The following is an 18,107-nucleotide window of genomic DNA, read 5'->3' on the forward strand; positions in this document are numbered from 1 at the left end:
TTTAAAGTAAGTGCTGTAGAATTTCAGTATCACCAAACATATTAAAGGTTTCACTCTACATAATGACTATCAATGTGAGGCTCAACTCAAATCTATCTTTGGGTGTATGTCTCTCCAAAAGTTATTAAAAGTCTAAATCAAAGCAGTATATATATGTACATACATGAACTGGCATGTTGAAGTAATCAGATTTGAATGCATCTGCCATTTCTCCAAAAGTACGAAGGGTATAGTCCCTGGCTGCTTGTTCAAAGCCAAATGCTTCTTGTGGCTTACTACATTCCTGCAAACAAAAAAGAAAAGTCCAAGTTAGTATGTTTACAGGTCACTTGAAATAATTTCTCTCTGAGCAGTAAATCCAGATTTCATGGAAAAAAAGTTATGATCTACGTGACACTTGAAAAGGCCAATTATATAATCAATTGTCAAAAGGGCAGATAAAATCATTTTAATTTATTTATTTTACTTCTATTTGTGGTCTACATTAGGAAAAAACACTGCTTAAAAAGAATGAGGTTGTTTTACTAAGCAAATGAAATACTTTTATTTGCTACCAAGCAAATATCTATTTTAATAGCCATAACACAGTACCATAATTTAAACATTTATAAAGAGACAGCCTGAAGCTTTGACTTCTTTCAGGATCAAATAATGTTTCTGTAATGAAAATGAGATAATGATGTCCTTCTGAACACTAAATCTATAAAATAGACACCAAATCTATAAAATGAACCAAAATGAAGACAAAACACCTGATGGAAACAGAATGGTTCTCACCCTAGCAGTATTTGATTATAACCTAATACCATGAAAAACAGCACTGAGGAAAAAAAAAAAAAAAAAAAAAAAAACAAGAGTACTGGAGGGTTAACAGGGGCACTATACACTGCCCAACATCACACTGAACCGATGGATTTGAATCCCTCAAACCCACTGTTAAGTCACCCTCACTACAGGCATTAAATATTTAATTCAGCTAACACCCATGGCCCCTTTGCCCTATCCCCTGTCTAATAATCTCTCATTGAAAAGAGTATTCTTATGGACAAGCACTAAAACTTTTTCATCCAAGATAAACTTCTTCACCTATAAATCCTTTTTTTGAGACGGGATCTCATTACATATTTCATGCGCTGGTCTTGAACTCACTAAGTAGCCCAGGCTGGCCTTAACTGATGGTAATCCTCCTGCCTCACCTCCTAAGTGCTGGGATTATGGGTGTGCAACACCATGCCCAGCCTTTACTATTATAAACTAAGCAAAAATGTAATACTATTCTAACTGACTGCTTCATACCACAAAATAATCCACACTAAAGTCCTTTTCAGATTCTACTAAAAAATATCAGTAAGTACCGTGCTACATGAAAATAAACTTAAAAACTAGACAACTAAAATTACTTCTATAATGTAATTCAATTTGCAGAAAAAGTGTAAATATGTAATATATTAACAATGACTATCTTTGCATTGTAAAAGCATTATCTGTTTTAAATTATTCAGTTTAATAATTCTTACAAAGAGCATTTTTCCAATAAAATTTTTTTAAAAAAACAATAGTGTAAGTATTAAAAAAAATTTTTTTCTGCCTCTCAGCTACCTCCTTCTAGGACCCCTTTGCAGGTCCAGCCCAGTTGTACTCATTGGCTTCATTATTATCCACTACCAAATCTAAAACCCTCATAAAAAGAAAAATGCTTTGAAGGAAATTTTCTAGTGCTGCTGACCTCTATCATTAATTCTTACCTGAGCCAAACACTTAGGACACCTCCAGTCTCCCTTGGGTACATCATGGAGAGGCGGGATCAAGCAAAAGGTATGGTAACTGTCATCACAGCCATCACACAAGAGAAGCCGGTCCTCATCATTGCCACTGCCACAGAGGAGACAGACATACAGGTCCACCTGCAGCAATGAAAATGCATACAGAACAAAGGAATGGAAGCTCTTACTTGATACTGTAAAATTCTAAGACTCAGATGGGTCTAAAACATGATCTAGTCTCTCTGCTGCTTCAAAGAGTTCACCTTCTATAAGAATATTATAACAACACATGTATCTCTGACTGTAAAGTGTGTTCTGGCTTTCTCAATTGTTATGTGTAACACATTCATGACAGGGCCATAATTCATACCTTGCTGCCAGGTGGCTCTGAACCGCTGGTGGTACATTTATGACTGTCCCATTGGGCAGATGGGACAGTTCCATCAGGTGGTACAAGCTGCCCAAAGGGACAGTCATGCATTTACCGCCGGTGGATAAGCCAGGTAAATGTGTTAAATATATAGTTTTTGATACTTTAAAGATAAGCTTTTACAAGAATAAAGTCTTAGGTAATAAATTACCAGTCTAACTAAAATTCAACTTTGTCATACATAAAAGGAAAGAATCCATTTAACATTAATTGCATACTATTAGGCCACCACTTTCAATTCTAAGTAAGAACTCATGGCTAAGAAATTTCCCAAATACCCAGTGATAGAGCATGGTTATTTACCTGAACTGTACACTCCCCTAAAATTTACATTCTGAAGTCCTAACCCTCAGTACCTCAGAATGTGACTGTATCTGGAGATAGAGCCTTGAAAGAATTAAGATTATACAATTAGGGTAGGCCAACTCCACTATCATGTGTGTCCTTATAAAGAGATTAGGACACAGATGTAGACAGAGTGAAGACTATGTCAAAACATGGAGAAGACATAATCTACAGCCAAGGTGAAAGAAGCCAACCTTAGAATACAACCCTTCCAACGCCTCCATCTCAGATTTCCTAGCCCACAGAACTGCAAAGAAATTTCTGTTATTCATGCCAACCAATCTGTGGTACTTTCTTATGCAAACCCCAGCAAACTAACACATTACCCAAAAAAAAGCTGAAAATTCAGCGACAGGGAGTTTTACCTTTTCCATCTATTTATTGTAGGAAATAAAAATCTGGACTCTGCCAATTTGATTGTATCTGTGCTTGTGCATGTGTGTGGTGGGAGAGAGGCAGAGATGATATTTATAAAGAATACATTCAATTTTTAGAATTACTTTTAATACATTTTAGAGTGACTTTTAATTCTGGGGAGCAGAGAGGTAGGGCAGCAGCTGGGGGGGGACTACATGGGGCTACACATCCATGTACCACAATGAATGTAGTCATTATGTACTAATTTTTAAAAAATCTAAGCCAAAACAAAACCTCCTAATTCCAAGATAAAAAACTGAGAAGGGACAAGAGAGATGAACATGGGTCACCAGTCCCTTTCTAATGCTCTCAAGCTTTACTTGTAATCAAATTTTCAACAGTGACCAGCTCCCCAACTCTGCCATATCCTCAGAACTAATGCCTAACTTCTTTTCTTTTTCTTTCCTTCCTCCCTATTGCTCTTTGTTTCTTCAATTTCCTTTTCTCTTCTAACTGGATAGTTGAAAAATATAATTGTATTTTTTTGTTTGTTTGTTTGTTTTTGAGGCAAGGTCTCACTATGTAGTTCAAGCTGGCCTTGAATACACTATGTTATCCCAGCCTGGCCTCAAACTCATAGCAATCCTCCTGCCTCAACCTCCTGAGTGCTAGGATTATAGCCATATGACACCACGCCTGGCTTGTGTAGTTTTTGATCACTAGCTCAGGTGGGCTAGTGATTTATGAACAATATTGTGCAAGACGCTCATCCCTATTCTGTGCTAAACTGTACTCCAGAAAATAGGACATCCATGCCCCCTCTCCCAGATGTTACTACCATCAGCATAATGTAGTTATGCATCGCCTCCTCTACAAACTGATAATACTATAAACTGACCTGCAAAGAGCTTTCTTTTATTGTTGCCAGACACTTAAGTTAATCAGTTCTCAGTAATGCACCAAAGTATAATCTTGAGGTCAAAAGAGTTGAAAGAAAGGAATGGAATGAGGAAAAGAAAAAATGGGGAAAGGAAAAAAAGAGACATCAACTCACAGCATTGGTGGTTTTTTTAGATCGACTCTTGGGTTTTTCCTTTTCACCTTCTACAATATAATCTTTCTTCTCAAGGGGTTCTTGTTTGATGTTACTTTTCATTTCTTTCTCTGCAGGAGGCAATCCAAAGTCAGCTCATTCCTCTGCTTCCTCCCTCATCTCATCACCTCCCTGGCAAAGCACACACTGAATACAAACCTAATTTCACACTTGTCTTCATTTTAGTAGTAGCAGAACCCAGTGTTAGAGCTATTTTATATACAACGCAAAGTCTCACTTCAATTAAATTTCAAGAAATGGGTTATGTACATGTTGCTCAGGTCTATCTGCCTTCAGAACAAGAGCTAACATACAGTTTTCCTAAGACTAAGACATAGTATATACTGATGGAATCATGATGGTAACAGACAGCCTACCAGTTCATCAGTTGGACCTCCTCCACATTACAAACTTTAATCCAAGATCTAAGATGATTTCCTGGTCAACCTTTTGGTCTCTAACTTCCTAGTTCCAGAAACTGACAATTTCGCTAAAATTGGTTAAAATTCTGGTTATTAACTACAGTGCCATACCAAGTGCTTCTATAAATTATTTAATCCTTCACAACAAACTCATTTCAAATATTTTTTAAAAACTGATGTTAAAAGACAAGAATAGAGCTGGGCATAGTGGTGCACACCTGTAATCCCAGCACTTGGGTTGCTGAGGCAGGAGGATCGTTGCAAGTTCGAGACCAGCCTGGGCTACAAAGTGAGCTCACAGCCAGCCTGAATTGCACAGTGAGACCGTCTCAAAAAGACCAAAAGAAAAAAAAAAAAAAAGACAAGAATAATGAACAATCATTATGTACCGCAAACACGTACTAACAAAAATTTTTACAAATTAAAAAAATAAATCTCTAAGGTCATATAATTAGGTAGTAGTTGAACTAGGATTCAGATTATATGCATTATTACTTCCCATTACACTGTACTGTCTTTCCGTTTAATTTTTAAGAGCTAATTTCATTGATTTCTTCATTTGCATGTGTCTCCTATTTACCATATAGGATTTCTCCTAAGAGAATCTAAAATCTACCTCTCACTGACCTAACTAAAACTCAGACTTACAATATCTCTCTCTGCCTTGCCTAAACCAAATCTATGAGATTGTCAAGGGTACCTATACTTTCAGGTCACCTTTTTGCAATGAATGCATTGGACTAAATTTCAAAAAAACAACTGGTTACATCTGAGAAATTCACCTATATTCCTAATAAGCATATGTTATGAGAACAATGACATCAATATGTACGGTATTATTTCCCCGAGCCCAACTCAGTGAGTATTACATAATAATTACTCTAATATCTACTAAAAAATGGTTACTTTTACTTTTTCTTTCTTATTCAGGTATAAATTCTCTTACCATTTTCACATTTGGGAGTTGGACAACCCATTCGACGTCTCAGGTTATGAGTCCTGGCTTCTGTAGTCTCTTCTGGTTCTACTTTAATATTCATAGTCTAAAAAAAAAAAATGTCATATACATGAATGCTTCCTTCAACAAGAAAGAAGCAGTCACTTAACACACATATCCCATCATTCTTGCCACTTTCTGGAGCAGTTCTAGAAGTACTCTTTCATGAATATCTTTTTTTTTTTTTTTTCATGAATATCTTTACAAGCTCTGATCAAACACATGGTGACTTCTGCTGCTGGGTATCATCCAACAATGGAAAAGCAGGCTTGTAAAAACATTATGGTGTGTTTTTCATCTATCTTATTAACTAGATCTGATACCCTGTGACTTCTGGCTCTTCCCTCAAAGTCAAAAAGACTTTCAAAGGTACAAGCTTTGAATGGATTCAGGACATTTATGCAGCCACAATAGCAAAACTGGAGACACTCAGGAAGAGGACTACCAGAGAACTACAGATATTCCTTGTTTTAATGGCCTATCTGTGTATTAACAACTGTTCAGACTTACAACCAAGGTATCCTATTCTAACTTGAGACCCACCCCTTAGACTTATGAACTGTCATTTTTTGGTACATCTTGTTTATACAGCCTCAACTTTTTGTACAGTACAACTTGTTTATACAGTACTGCAATTTTTGCTGGCTGTAGAGTACAGTAGTTTTATGTTCTGTTATACATTAAAGTATTACATGTAAGAATTATGCAGATTAAAAAAAAGTCATCAGGTTAGAGTTTTCTTTTCCATTTCTTTGTCCTGACTGTTGTAATGTACATACTATATACAATTCTTCATTTAGCAACCAGTTCAACTCTTGTCATTAAATGAGAAGTGTCTGTACTTCAAAAGTGGCAATAATGATAGGATGTGTATTTGAATACAGGGAGAGTATTTAGAGAGGGGTCTGTGGTGTGCTTTTGCTGTAAATTAAATAAAAGGCTGGGTGTGGTAGAGCACATCTGTAATCCCATCACTTGGGAGGCTGAAGCAGGAGGATCTGTCATGAGTTCGAAGCCACCTGGACTACACAGTGAGTATAAGGGCAACCTGACTACATAGCGAGTATAAATGCAGCCTGAACTTCATAGCAAGAGCCTGTCTCTTGAGCCAGGCGTGGTGTGTAATCCCAGCACTCGGGAGGCTGAGGCAGGAAGACCGATGCGAGTTCAAGACCAACGTGGGCTACACAGTGAGCTCAAGGCCAGCCCTAAGTGCATAGCAAGATGCCTCCCCTCCAAAAAAAAAAATCACTGTACTTTTTGATCACATCTTATAGGTTGAAAAATGGGGGGAAAAAAATCAAAAAATTGGGAACAAATTATAAGTATTACTATCCAAAATGGGAACTATCCTTTCACCTAGAAGCTTCTCAGTTCTCATCTATTCCTCATTCTCAGTAGGCTAAATCCCAGGCAGTTATTTAAATAAATACCTATACTTCTAATATGTCTAAACTTAAAACTTCCCTCCTCACTGAGGATATATAAACCTGCCTCAGTTTCTACTATTGTTGCTTAAAGTGTTGGTATATGTCGGAAAACTAAATAAAACCATTTTTGTGCTTTGTAACACTGACGTGTTGTGGAACTATGTATGACTTTGCCTGTGTTCACTCATGAATATATTAACATGTCCACAGCTAACAGAATTTCTTCCACGAGTGTCACCATTACCACTGGGTATCATCAAGGCAGACCTTGGCATCCATAGCACTAGGATATGCATCACATATACATTCAAAGATCAAGAAATAAGCTCAAAAAAAAAAAAAAAGAAAGAAGCTCAAGTTCAAGAAGAAATGATTCTTGCACTAATGACCCTTAAACATGCTTATGGACTTCAAATAACCATATTTTCCTATTGTACGCAGTTTCCTCAATTCAGAAAAATGAGGCCATTAATTTTTTGTATCTCCAAAACTTTCCAAAATGAAAATTCTTTTACTTACCTATTTCTTTAGAAAATAAAACACCTTATGTTTCATGTCAATAATTATTAAATAGCCAGAAATTAATTTGTACATATGATTACTACAAAATGAGGCTTCCCCAGCTCTAAAATATTAACTATATATTCTAAACCCTAAAACTTATATGCCCATCAGGCTAGGAAGGAATTTACCCTCTTTACACTTCTGTATGGTAACAACTGGGAAAATATTCCTGTGCCCTCAGGGAACTTCTGAGCAGAAAAATCTTAAATAACCTTTTATTATCAATCTTTCACTCCTGATTTTCCTCATGCCATTTTTCTTTCATCTTATTTAATGCTACTACATGCTTTCCAATTTTTCTCTTAGCATAAATATCTGCCAGTGATTCCATACTCCTTTTCTTTTTTGTTTTTTTGTTTTTCTCTGGTACCGGGAACCGAACTCACAACCTTGCGCTTGCCAGGCAGGCGCTTTGCCACTGAGCTAAATCCCCAGCCCTCCATACTCCTTTTCAATAAGGTGGAGAAAAATAGCTTTCACTATATTTAAACCTCTCCATTAAAAACTCCTTCTTAACTTCACATGTCCCACCTTTAATGGCCACTGACCATTACCTAATTTTGTGAAGTTTACAGGCCATCCAAATAGGAACACCAGAACACCAATTATTCCTGAGGCTCTGACCGTAACAACAAAGCAGTGGTCTATCAAGGCAGCATGAACCCAAGAAGATCTCTTCAATTCCTTATCCCTTTGCTGGCATGGTTCCCCACCATGCCCACCCAAAGTGCAACAGCTAAAATACATCAAGCATCCCTTTGTGAGATGAACAAGGTTCAAATCTACAAAGACTATATGCGAGTGGGACAGCCAGTGTGATGGCCGTTTGGCATTAGAGCTCAACAATGCCTTCGCAGCCACCTCGTGAGGATCTCACCTCCGCTCTCATACGTTTTGCTCGTCGGGCTGGGGGACACGTTTCTGAGGGCTGTACAGATTGCCTCTGTGGAATATCGTGGGGTTTGTACTCTTTGTCCTTGGTGTCTGTGGTCAGGTTGGGCTTCTGTAGACACTAGAAATAAAACAATTGTACTGATAAGTTTCCTTTCTTAAACTTCAAATGTTTTGCTTAGTTTTACAAGGTACATCTTAACAGTTTATACAGGCAACAGGTCTGCTTCCTCAAAATTTAAATACAAAGACAAGTTTGTAATACAAGCACACACACATGTAAAGAGGTATAGCCACTTAAAATTCTTCTTTCTTTTTTGAGGTAAGGTTTCACTATGTAGTTCAGGCTGGCCTTGAACTCTCTATGGAGCCCACACTAGCCTTGAACTCTCCCACCTTAGCCTCCCGAGTCCTGGGATTATAGGCACGTGCCTTCACATCTGATCAAAAATTTTTTCGAATGGATGAATGGTGGTCCTTAATTTATTTCACCACTGATCTCATCAGATTACAAGAAGCCACAGCAGGCTCAAGGCACTCCCAATGAGACCCTTGCTATTTATTACCTGTGGTTGCAATAGTTAATTAACTGAAGACCCAAATTGTTAGAAAGGCCCCTTATAAGATCAAAAATTAATTTTCCATATTAAGGACATTTCCTATTTTTAAAAAGTGAAGTAATAAACAAGTTTTCTAGATCTTATAATCCTCTAGTTTCAGATATAACTAGCAAAGTTGTTATAAAATATGTCACCTGAATTGAGAAAACATTTTACTAGCTGGGCGTGGTGGCGCATGCCTGTAATCCCAGCACTCAGGAGGCTAAGACAGGAGGACTGTTGTGAGTTCGAGACCAGCCTGGGCTACAAAGTGAGCTCAAGGCTGGCCTGAACCGCATAGTGAAACCCTAGCTCAAAAAGACAAGAAAAAAAAGTTTTTTTTACTAAAGTATCCTCCCTTTCCCAGGGTTTCCATCTACTTCAGCTTATTTTTACAAAGTCCAACTCACAAGGCACAGATTATAAGTAGTCCACAGCAATAACTAGTTCAAAAAAGTGCCTCTATTTGCTTTTTCTTTTGTCTTTTTATTTCTAAGCTGACTGAAAGATGATATTTAATGTCAACATACTATAACCAAGGGTCATCTTTAGATACCCTACTCCTTTCAGGCTCTTTGCTATATAAACACTTAGGAGATTTTCAACTATGACCCTACACTGCCTATTATAAGGATACAGGCAACATGTTTCTAAAATATTCAACTCATGTATCAGATAACACTGTCTCTCCTATTCACTGTAACCTCCACACTTGGAAGAGCTCAAGAGAAAAATTAATCTACATGGACATGTATCTAGTCTTACTATTACAATAGGCATAAAAAGGTGCCACATTTAATACCTGAAACAATGTCACCCATGGGCTCCCTAATCATTTATATAATGTTAATTTTTTTTGGTCTTTCTGCGACAGGATCTTGCTATGCAATTTAGGCTGACCTTGAACTCCCTTGTAGCCCAGGCTGGTCTCGAACTTGCAAAGATCCTCCTGCCTCAGTCTCCCCAGTGCTGGGATTATAGGTGTGTGCCACCACACCTGGCTTGTACATTTTAAAAAACAAAGAAACAAACAAACAACTTTTTGAATATCCCCTTGTTCACTTTCTTTTAGGCTAAAAAGAAAAGGTCTCCAGAACTCAAGAAAGGGAAAAGGGAAGAAAAACAGAATGGTATTAAAATCTATAGGATTTAAGCACTACAGATAGTATGGGTCTATAACAGGACAAGGGTTTTGTTTTGCTTTGTTTTGTTTTGTTCTTGAGATAGGGTCTTACATGTAAATTGGGCTGGCCATGAACTCACTACATAGCCCAGGCTGGCCTCAAACTCATGGTTAATCCTCCTGTCTCAGCCTCCCGAGTGCAGGGATTACATGCATGCGCCACCATGCCTGGCAGCACAAGTGATTTGATTACTGGGTTGCCCTCAGAAACTGTGTTGCTGGACATGATGGCCAGCCTAAACAGACTAAACTAGAAGGTTATTGTTCTAGTTCTAGAATAACTCAAAGGATGTGAAGAGATAAGGACACTCCTGTCTACCAGGGCCTTGAACTAAGTGGGAAGCTTTTATAATATAATTCTGCCTCAATTAAATAACAGTTTTTAGCCAAATATCACAAATACCACTTTTGTATGGAAACAAACATAGCTAGACAGGAACTATTAGGCAAAAAACCCATTAGCTATACAGCATTATTAAGTCCCCTATCCTTTCAAACATAAGCATCCATGTGACAGACAATCAAGAATCCTTTAAATAGCAAGTAAACACAAAAGCGTAATCCATAAGAAGTAGATAATAACTCCTTGTTGTAAAGAAACACCTATAGTTGGAAGTAAATACAGACTTCAGCTTCTGCTAGAAAAATGACATTATGTCTACAATTTTAGTCTTTCAAAAACCAAAACTTCTAAGTATAATTGCTCTCAAAAATAGGATAAATGCAATGGAGGAAACATCCATAAAACATGGTCTTGCTAAATAATGTGTTTCAAACATAATCAAGGCCTTTTCATTTCCCCTAAAAGACAAGGTATCAACAAGTAGTGAAAGCAGGTATGGCTAGCACCAAAACTCACCCTCAAACTGTCTCCAGACAGGAATAAATTGTAGGGGTTGAGGATTCGTTCGTAATGCCCTCTGATATGTGAGCCCACAGCTTTGCCAGGAGCAAACCCCATCTTTGTGGCAATTTTGGTCCATTTTCTATCCTTGCAAACAACTGCAAATCCACCTTCTTCTGCAACTAACTGTTAAAACAGCAAAAGAAATTAGAAATGCTTATACAGAAATCACTTCTAATTCCCTCATGCATAGGTATGACTCCAAGAATGAAATGTTCCTCATTATGGCTATCTTTTAAAAATACATTTCCCAAGTCAAAAGACAAAAGATATGGTGCTATTAATTTTAAGGTAAAAAATTAAAACATATCTTTTGACAGAAGGGCCCATAAACTTTGTCCTCCCCAAACTGTCTCTCCCATCCTCAAAGAAGGCAACTAACTAGGTTAACAATTAGATGTCTACTATAGAAAGGACCCTAGTACTTGATCTTACTCTGTAACCCTTGAAATCTCCATAAAGATTTGGTGGAAGGAATGTACGCTTTCAAATTCAGTGGAACCCAGAATTATGGGTTAGATTTTTTACACTGGTCATTTTTTTTTAAATCTTCCTGAGCCTCAGCTTCCTTATCTGTACTAAAGTGGAAAGAAACGGTTTGCAGGTTATCATAAAGTTTTAAAATAACAAAATGTTCCACAAGATAAGGCTCCCAGACATGCATGGAAAGAGGGGCCCGACCCTAATCACTCCACCAAACTGAAACTTTTATTATACACATTTCAAATAGTAAGTTTCTTTTTATAGCAAAGAAGATCAAATTCATTCTGTTAGACCATTAAATAAGTGGTCATTACCACTCTACCTTATTCAGCTGAAACAAGTCCAAGATCTTCCTTTCCACATGTGGAATTTTCAGAGTACTTCCCTGTAACTCCCAGTACTTTGCAATCTGGTCCAGGAAATTCAATTTTACACGAGTTTGAGCCTAAATAACAAAGAAATAAATTTTAACTTTACCTAGCTTTCTTTTTCTTTTTTTTTTTAAATACCGTTTTGCAGTTTTCCAGGCTGGCTCCAAACTCTTAAGCCCTGGAGATTCTTCAGCCTTAGCTTCTCCAGCAGCTGAGACTATAGGTATGTGCCACCATGCTAGGTACCCTCCTAGCTTATTTTAAAGCTCTTGCCTACTACCTGCCCACATGGTAGTTCCACTCTTAAAGTACAAAAGCTTTTTTGTTTTTTGAGACAAGGTCTCACTATGCAGTCCAGGCTGACCTCAAACTCACAGCAATCCTCCTGCTTCACAGCCTCCTGAGTGTTTACAGGCATGTGCCACCACACCTGGCTCAAAAGCACTTTTTCTGAATTCAACCGAAAAAGAGCCAAAAGTATATAAAATAAACGTTAAATAATCATACAATAGCTCAACAAAACTTTAATTCAACCCTCAAATTTCTCCCCTTAACAGGGAGAAAAAATTGTAAAAAGAATTAAGATGTGTTATGTATGTGTACCAAGTCCCCACAAGGAATGTAAGCACACACGTACTAATGAAAAAAAATTTTTTTGAACACTGCCATTTACCACTAAAACACTCAGTAAATCTTTCTGTAACATGAATAGTCACTCTGAAGGATGTTTCATTTAGGAGATACCATACCCTCAGCTACTTGGGAGGCTAAGGGCAAGAGGATCCCAAGTTCTAAGTCAGCTTGAGTATTTAGTGAGAGCCTGTCTCAAAATAAAACAAAAATTCTAAAAGGGCTGGGGCTATACTTCAATGTAAAGGCCCTGAGTTCAATCCCCAGTACCCCCTGACACACACATGTGCGCACACACAAAGAGAGGAGCTAGGGCGTGGTGGCACAGGCCTATAATCCTACAGGAGGCTGAAGCAGGAACATCCCAAAATCAAGCCTCGCCTGGGCAACTTAGTGACTTAGAGCTGCCTGTTCCAAAATAAAAAATATAAAAGCTGGGCATGATGGTGCCCATCTATAATCCCAGTACTTGGGAGGCTACAGTAGGAGTTCGAGGCCAGCCGCTGCTATATAGTAAGTTCAAAGCCAGGTTACATAGCAAGACCTCTTCACAAAGAAGATTTAAAACAAAAAATAAAAAAGGGTTAGGGATATAGAACAACGCAAAGGCTCTGTTTTCAATTCTCAGCACCATAAAAAATAAAATTTTAATAGGCAGAGAATATAGCTCAAATGGCAGTTCAGGTCTTCCATACTACTGTCAGGATCAAGGTAGAGCCTATCTCCTATTTTCAAGTTCAAATTGAAATGTAAAAACACATTGAAATTCTTAAAACTATATACATTAAGTGCTACCAATACCTACATAATTCTATTCGGTATGTGTTTTATTCAAGGTAAGAATGTTTGATTCAATGCAGAAAAACAAAACACGGTTCAATATTAAAATAAGATTTACAAATATTTAATGTAAACAACCTGTCTCTATGTTATCAGTACTCTAAGTCCAACTGAAAACATTACCTGTTCTCTAGAAAATCCTCCATATTCCATACCCTTCACTGGGAAGCTGAAGTGCATTATTAAATATAAATGAAGTTATGCACTTGGAAGAAAATTAGGCTGCAGAATCTTTTCTATTGTATGGTTTTCAACATTGGCTCTTCTCAAAATCTAAATCCCAGTGATTATCACTTACATGTAGAATTTATATGCATTAACAGGACAAAATAAAATGACTGACAAAAATCTGTGGTATTTATGAAATTTGGTTTGCTACAAAGGCTTTACTATTTATTTAACCAACATTATATTATTTGTCATATTTTCAATTCACAAATCCACCAGAGCCTCTTCAAATGGGAACCCTCTGAATACAGACACTGGAACACTAGTGAGGACATTACCTCCAATTCATTCAGCCTCTGGATACGTGGAGTAAAATGAAGTTTATCAACATCACATGCAAATGGGGGCTGCCAATCCTAGGAGAGAACAAAAGCTCATATTAGAATAGCTATCTAATACTTAAAAACTAATTTTACAATTAAAACCAAGATTATATGAACCTATCTCTAACCAGCTAATCACTGCAGAGGTAGTTTATCAATCTTTTCCTCCACCAGACAGCAGAATACTGTATGACCACCCACATGTTCTCAAATCAGATATACCCTATACACACCTCTTCCCACACCCTGCCCCAGCAATGTCCCAACATTATGTTGTTTAACATTAATACATTATACCCTGCCACAGCCTCTGTCCAAAAGTCACTGATTTAGGCAAAAGAACAACTTGTCTATTACCACAGAAGTATCTCTCTATAAAACAGACATGTTAATGTCAAATTACCTATAAAATATTTTTATATATTTAACCTTCCAGTAACACCAGCTTTTTTAGTATAAAATTGAATATAAATTCTTCAGTGATGGGAAGGGAAAACCAACATCCAAAGCCAATTTTATAATCATCCAATTTGTCTACTGGTACTCACATCTGTTCTCTAGAGAATTTCCCTAATTATGGAAGAATGCTATCATAAGGAAATAAATAAGCAGAAAAGTATACATGAACTATTACCTATGTGTGGAGGAAAATGGAAACAAATGTCCACAGAAGGTATAAACAGTGTGCTGTTTTAATGAGTTCAGTTTGGGATAATGAAAAGCTCTGCTGGTAGAAAGTGGTGATGGTTGCATAACAAAGTGAATGTTACTCTCATTCACTCAGCGCCACTGAATGATACTCTTCAGCAGAATCACAACAGGACAGACATTTAGACACTTTCTCCTGGTGTTTGACAGAGCATTGGCTAAACAGAGTGCAGCAGAAAGTGTAATGCATGATGCTTCCAGAATAATCTCAAGGGAAAGTATTACAGCCAACAGTAGTAGCTGTGGGATCAGACTAGTGGCAAGTGTGGAGAGATTCAACCTGTTAGCATGAAATGTGGAGATAAAAGTTGTCCAGAAGATGGAGCTACTGAACTAATCCAGGGAACAGAGATTATTTCTTACTTAGAGAGGGTGACATTCTTGGAAAATAGGTAGACTGAAATAAATCACTGTTGAAATGGCATTAAATGGCACTGCCATTCCACTGAAGTTCTGAAATCTTTCATCACATAAATAATCTCCAGGTCTCTCTTTTATAATAAACTGACTATATCTAATCTAAAAAAGGTACAATGGCAAACTGTACATATTTTAATGAGAAAAAGCAAAAGAAAAGAAAAAATATATTGTAGTAGAAATGTCTGCTTATTTACATGGGGAGACTGCCCTTAAATATGTTACATAGAAAACAAAATATAGGCTTTGCAATTAAAAAAAAAAAAAAGGCTATTTAACCAAAGTTTTTTAACTATAATTTTTACTATTGGTAGCAGGATCACAAGTGATTCTGCTTTCTTGCCCATTCTATTAAATGTAAATCTGAAATATATTAAATGCATTAAATAATATTTATTAAATGATAAAGAAAATGTTATGAACTATTGTATAGTTCATACAGTTCTAAATGTTATGAACTATAAAGGATATATTAATATCCTTTAACACAATTTCATACTCAGGAAGTTATTCTAGTGGTGACACATACCTATAATCTCAGCACCGGGGAGGCAGAGGCAGGAGGACTACTGTGAGTTCAAGGCCAGCCTGGGCTACAAAGTGAGCTCAGGGCCAGCCTGAACTGCATAACAAGACCCTGTCTCAAAAAGACAAAAAAAAAAAATTAAAAAACAAAACAAAACAAAAAAAAAAACCTTTTGGTGGCCAGGAACAGTAGAACATGCCTGTAATCCAAGCCACTCAGGAGAGGCTGAGAGAAGATTTTAAGTTCAAGGCAGTGGGAGTTAACTTAGTAAGATTTTGTCTCAAAATAAAAAAGGCTGGAGATGTAGGTCGGGGTAGGGTACCTTTGAATTCAATCACCAGTATCATTCTTTTTTTTTTTTTGGTACCGGGAATCGAACTCAGGACCTTGTGCTTTCCAGGCAGGCGCTTGTGCCACTGAGCTATATCCCCAGTATCAATCAATCAATCAATCAATCAATCAATCAATCACACTGTCTTTCAGAAATGAACTGATCTGTTTTAACAGTTAAACCAAAAACAGTTTAAAATTAAAAATAAAAAGGTCTAGGGATATAGTCCCGTACAAAGAACTTGGGTTCACTCTCCAATGCCATAGAAATATATGAAACTATGTTGGAATACACAAATGAACTATAAAATATTTAGTCCTTTTTGTTTTTGGAGACAGGCTCTTGCTGTGTAGTTCAGGCTGGTCTCGAACTCCAATCCTCCTATCTCAGCTCTCCCTACTCCCCCAGTGCTGGGATTACAGGTGTGTAACCACCATGCCCAGCATTTTTAGTTTTAGTTTTGTTTTTTTTTTTTCCAAATATTTAGTCTTAACATAATGTCCAAATGGTCTAAGAATTTTATAAACTCAAATTTAAAGGTGATTTCTTATTCCTTGATTGGCCAATTTTATTATATATATATGATATATGCCTTTTATTGTATTTACAATCTCATGTTCTAAAAAAATCTATGAAAGTTGTGTAAGTTAAAGTGAATTTGTATCTTTAAATATATATACACATTTGAATACATAATTTTTGCTTATTTCAGCATGTCAAGTAAAATGAATACTAAAGGCAACACATAAGAAACAATACATTACATAGGTGTTTTAAAACGAGTTTCAGATCATTTTTCATTAAAAACAGACCATTGCAAAGTTTGTTTCCTCTTCTGGTTACAAAGAATGAGGGAAACAGAGGGAAAAGTCATTTTATTTTGGGTCTTTCACTATTAGGTGATCACTTCTCCTTTTGGCTAGGACCAAGTGTAGTATCTGTTCTTATCAGTTTCACTATCGTGTGAAAGCTGCATTGCAATAAAAGAATTACATATTATTTGGATGCTAAACACCAAGGAAACTGAGACATCCTTGACAAAGGCTGGCTTCATTGAGCCATGAGTTTTAAATGAGAAGGGTGAAAAAGCCATTAAGAAGAAAGATAACTAGAATAAAAAGGCTCTAAGAAGTGAAAACCTTAAAGTAGGGAAAACAATTCTCAAATTAGTCAAATAAACAATCAAACCCTCACTTAAAACACTGTAAAAATTTTTGATTTTGGACTTAAGTGTCTAAAAGGGATATCATATAAACTAACCAAAATAGTAAAAACTTTCAGCCCTCATCAAAAAAATGGATCATAAATCATACTGTCCCACAGAGAAACAGTATTTCCATTCCAACCAGAACTAGTAAGATACAGATTGCAAGCAGTTCTACAAGTTCCCTGCTAAGGTTTCATTTCCCTTGCTTTTAAAACTTTAAAATGGCCAGGCATGGTGGCACATACCTGTAATCCCAGAACGGGGGAGCCTGCGGCAGGAGGATCACTGTGAGTTCAAGGCCAGCCTGGGTTATACAGTGAGCTCAAGGCCAGCCTGAATGAATTCCATATTCTGTCTTAAAAATTCAAAAATAACTAAAAAGGTAAAACTTTAAAATGGTTTTATTTTAACCCTTCCAAAATAAAAAAATACAAGAACTATATTATTTAAAAGTTTGGTTATTTTCCTAGCACTCAAAACTATATTCCTTGGGAAAGCAATTAAGTAGGAAGTTGAGGCTTCAAAATCCTCAGAGACATGAGAAACGTCAGGTAAACATTTTCTTTAATTCCAGCACTAACTTGGCAATAACAACTTAAAGCAATTTAATAGAAATGTTTCAAAAATAAAAATCAGTGTGAAAATAACTTTCAAAGGATATTTTCATAAATGCTGCAAAAATTCACTGTGTAGATGATCTTCTATTAGCATCCATGTATTTAATATATTAGAATACTCTTTTAATCTTTCTAATTATACAGTCTGTCATCATTTTGAGATCTGGTAATTAGCAAAATGAGTTAAGTACACTCTGGACAGAGGCTACACAAGTTGTTTCTCTAACTCCCTGAAGACAAAACCAATTATAAATCTGTATCAAAAGCACATTCTTGTTAGTTTACAAAGAATAACATTAACTAAGGACCAAAGCATTTTTCTAATTGTATATGTTGCATGAAACTCAATCATCACAGAATAAATGCACTCATAGGATTTCAACCCCATGCCACCCTAAATAAGTAATTTTCTGAACTCATATTTTCAGTTTCTAATATTACTCAATAT

General features: G+C 36.6%; 1 protein-coding gene and 1 pseudogene across 1 annotated transcript in view; one reads left to right on the top strand and one right to left on the bottom strand.

Annotated features, from left to right (window-relative positions):
* The window catches only part of Kdm5b (lysine (K)-specific demethylase 5B), a 67,875-nt gene that overhangs the window by 32,512 nt on the left and 17,256 nt on the right, over positions 1-18,107 (bottom strand). The window contains exons 2-9 of the mRNA XM_005375227.2: positions 13,809-13,886; positions 11,784-11,906; positions 10,934-11,104; positions 8,279-8,413; positions 5,357-5,453; positions 3,950-4,059; positions 1,746-1,904; positions 164-283 (exon numbers count right to left, since the gene is read on the bottom strand). Of these exons, the coding sequence (XP_005375284.1) occupies positions 164-283; positions 1,746-1,904; positions 3,950-4,059; positions 5,357-5,453; positions 8,279-8,413; positions 10,934-11,104; positions 11,784-11,906; positions 13,809-13,886 (993 nt within the window). The remainder of the gene's footprint in view (positions 1-163; positions 284-1,745; positions 1,905-3,949; positions 4,060-5,356; positions 5,454-8,278; positions 8,414-10,933; positions 11,105-11,783; positions 11,907-13,808; positions 13,887-18,107) is intronic.
* On the top strand, positions 14,647-14,962 carry LOC102011503 (annotated as a pseudogene).

This window comes from Chinchilla lanigera, unplaced genomic scaffold (assembly GCF_000276665.1).
Source record: "Chinchilla lanigera isolate Chin_1 unplaced genomic scaffold, ChiLan1.0 scaffold00005, whole genome shotgun sequence".
In the NCBI taxonomy this organism is placed as follows: Eukaryota; Metazoa; Chordata; class Mammalia; order Rodentia; family Chinchillidae; genus Chinchilla; species Chinchilla lanigera.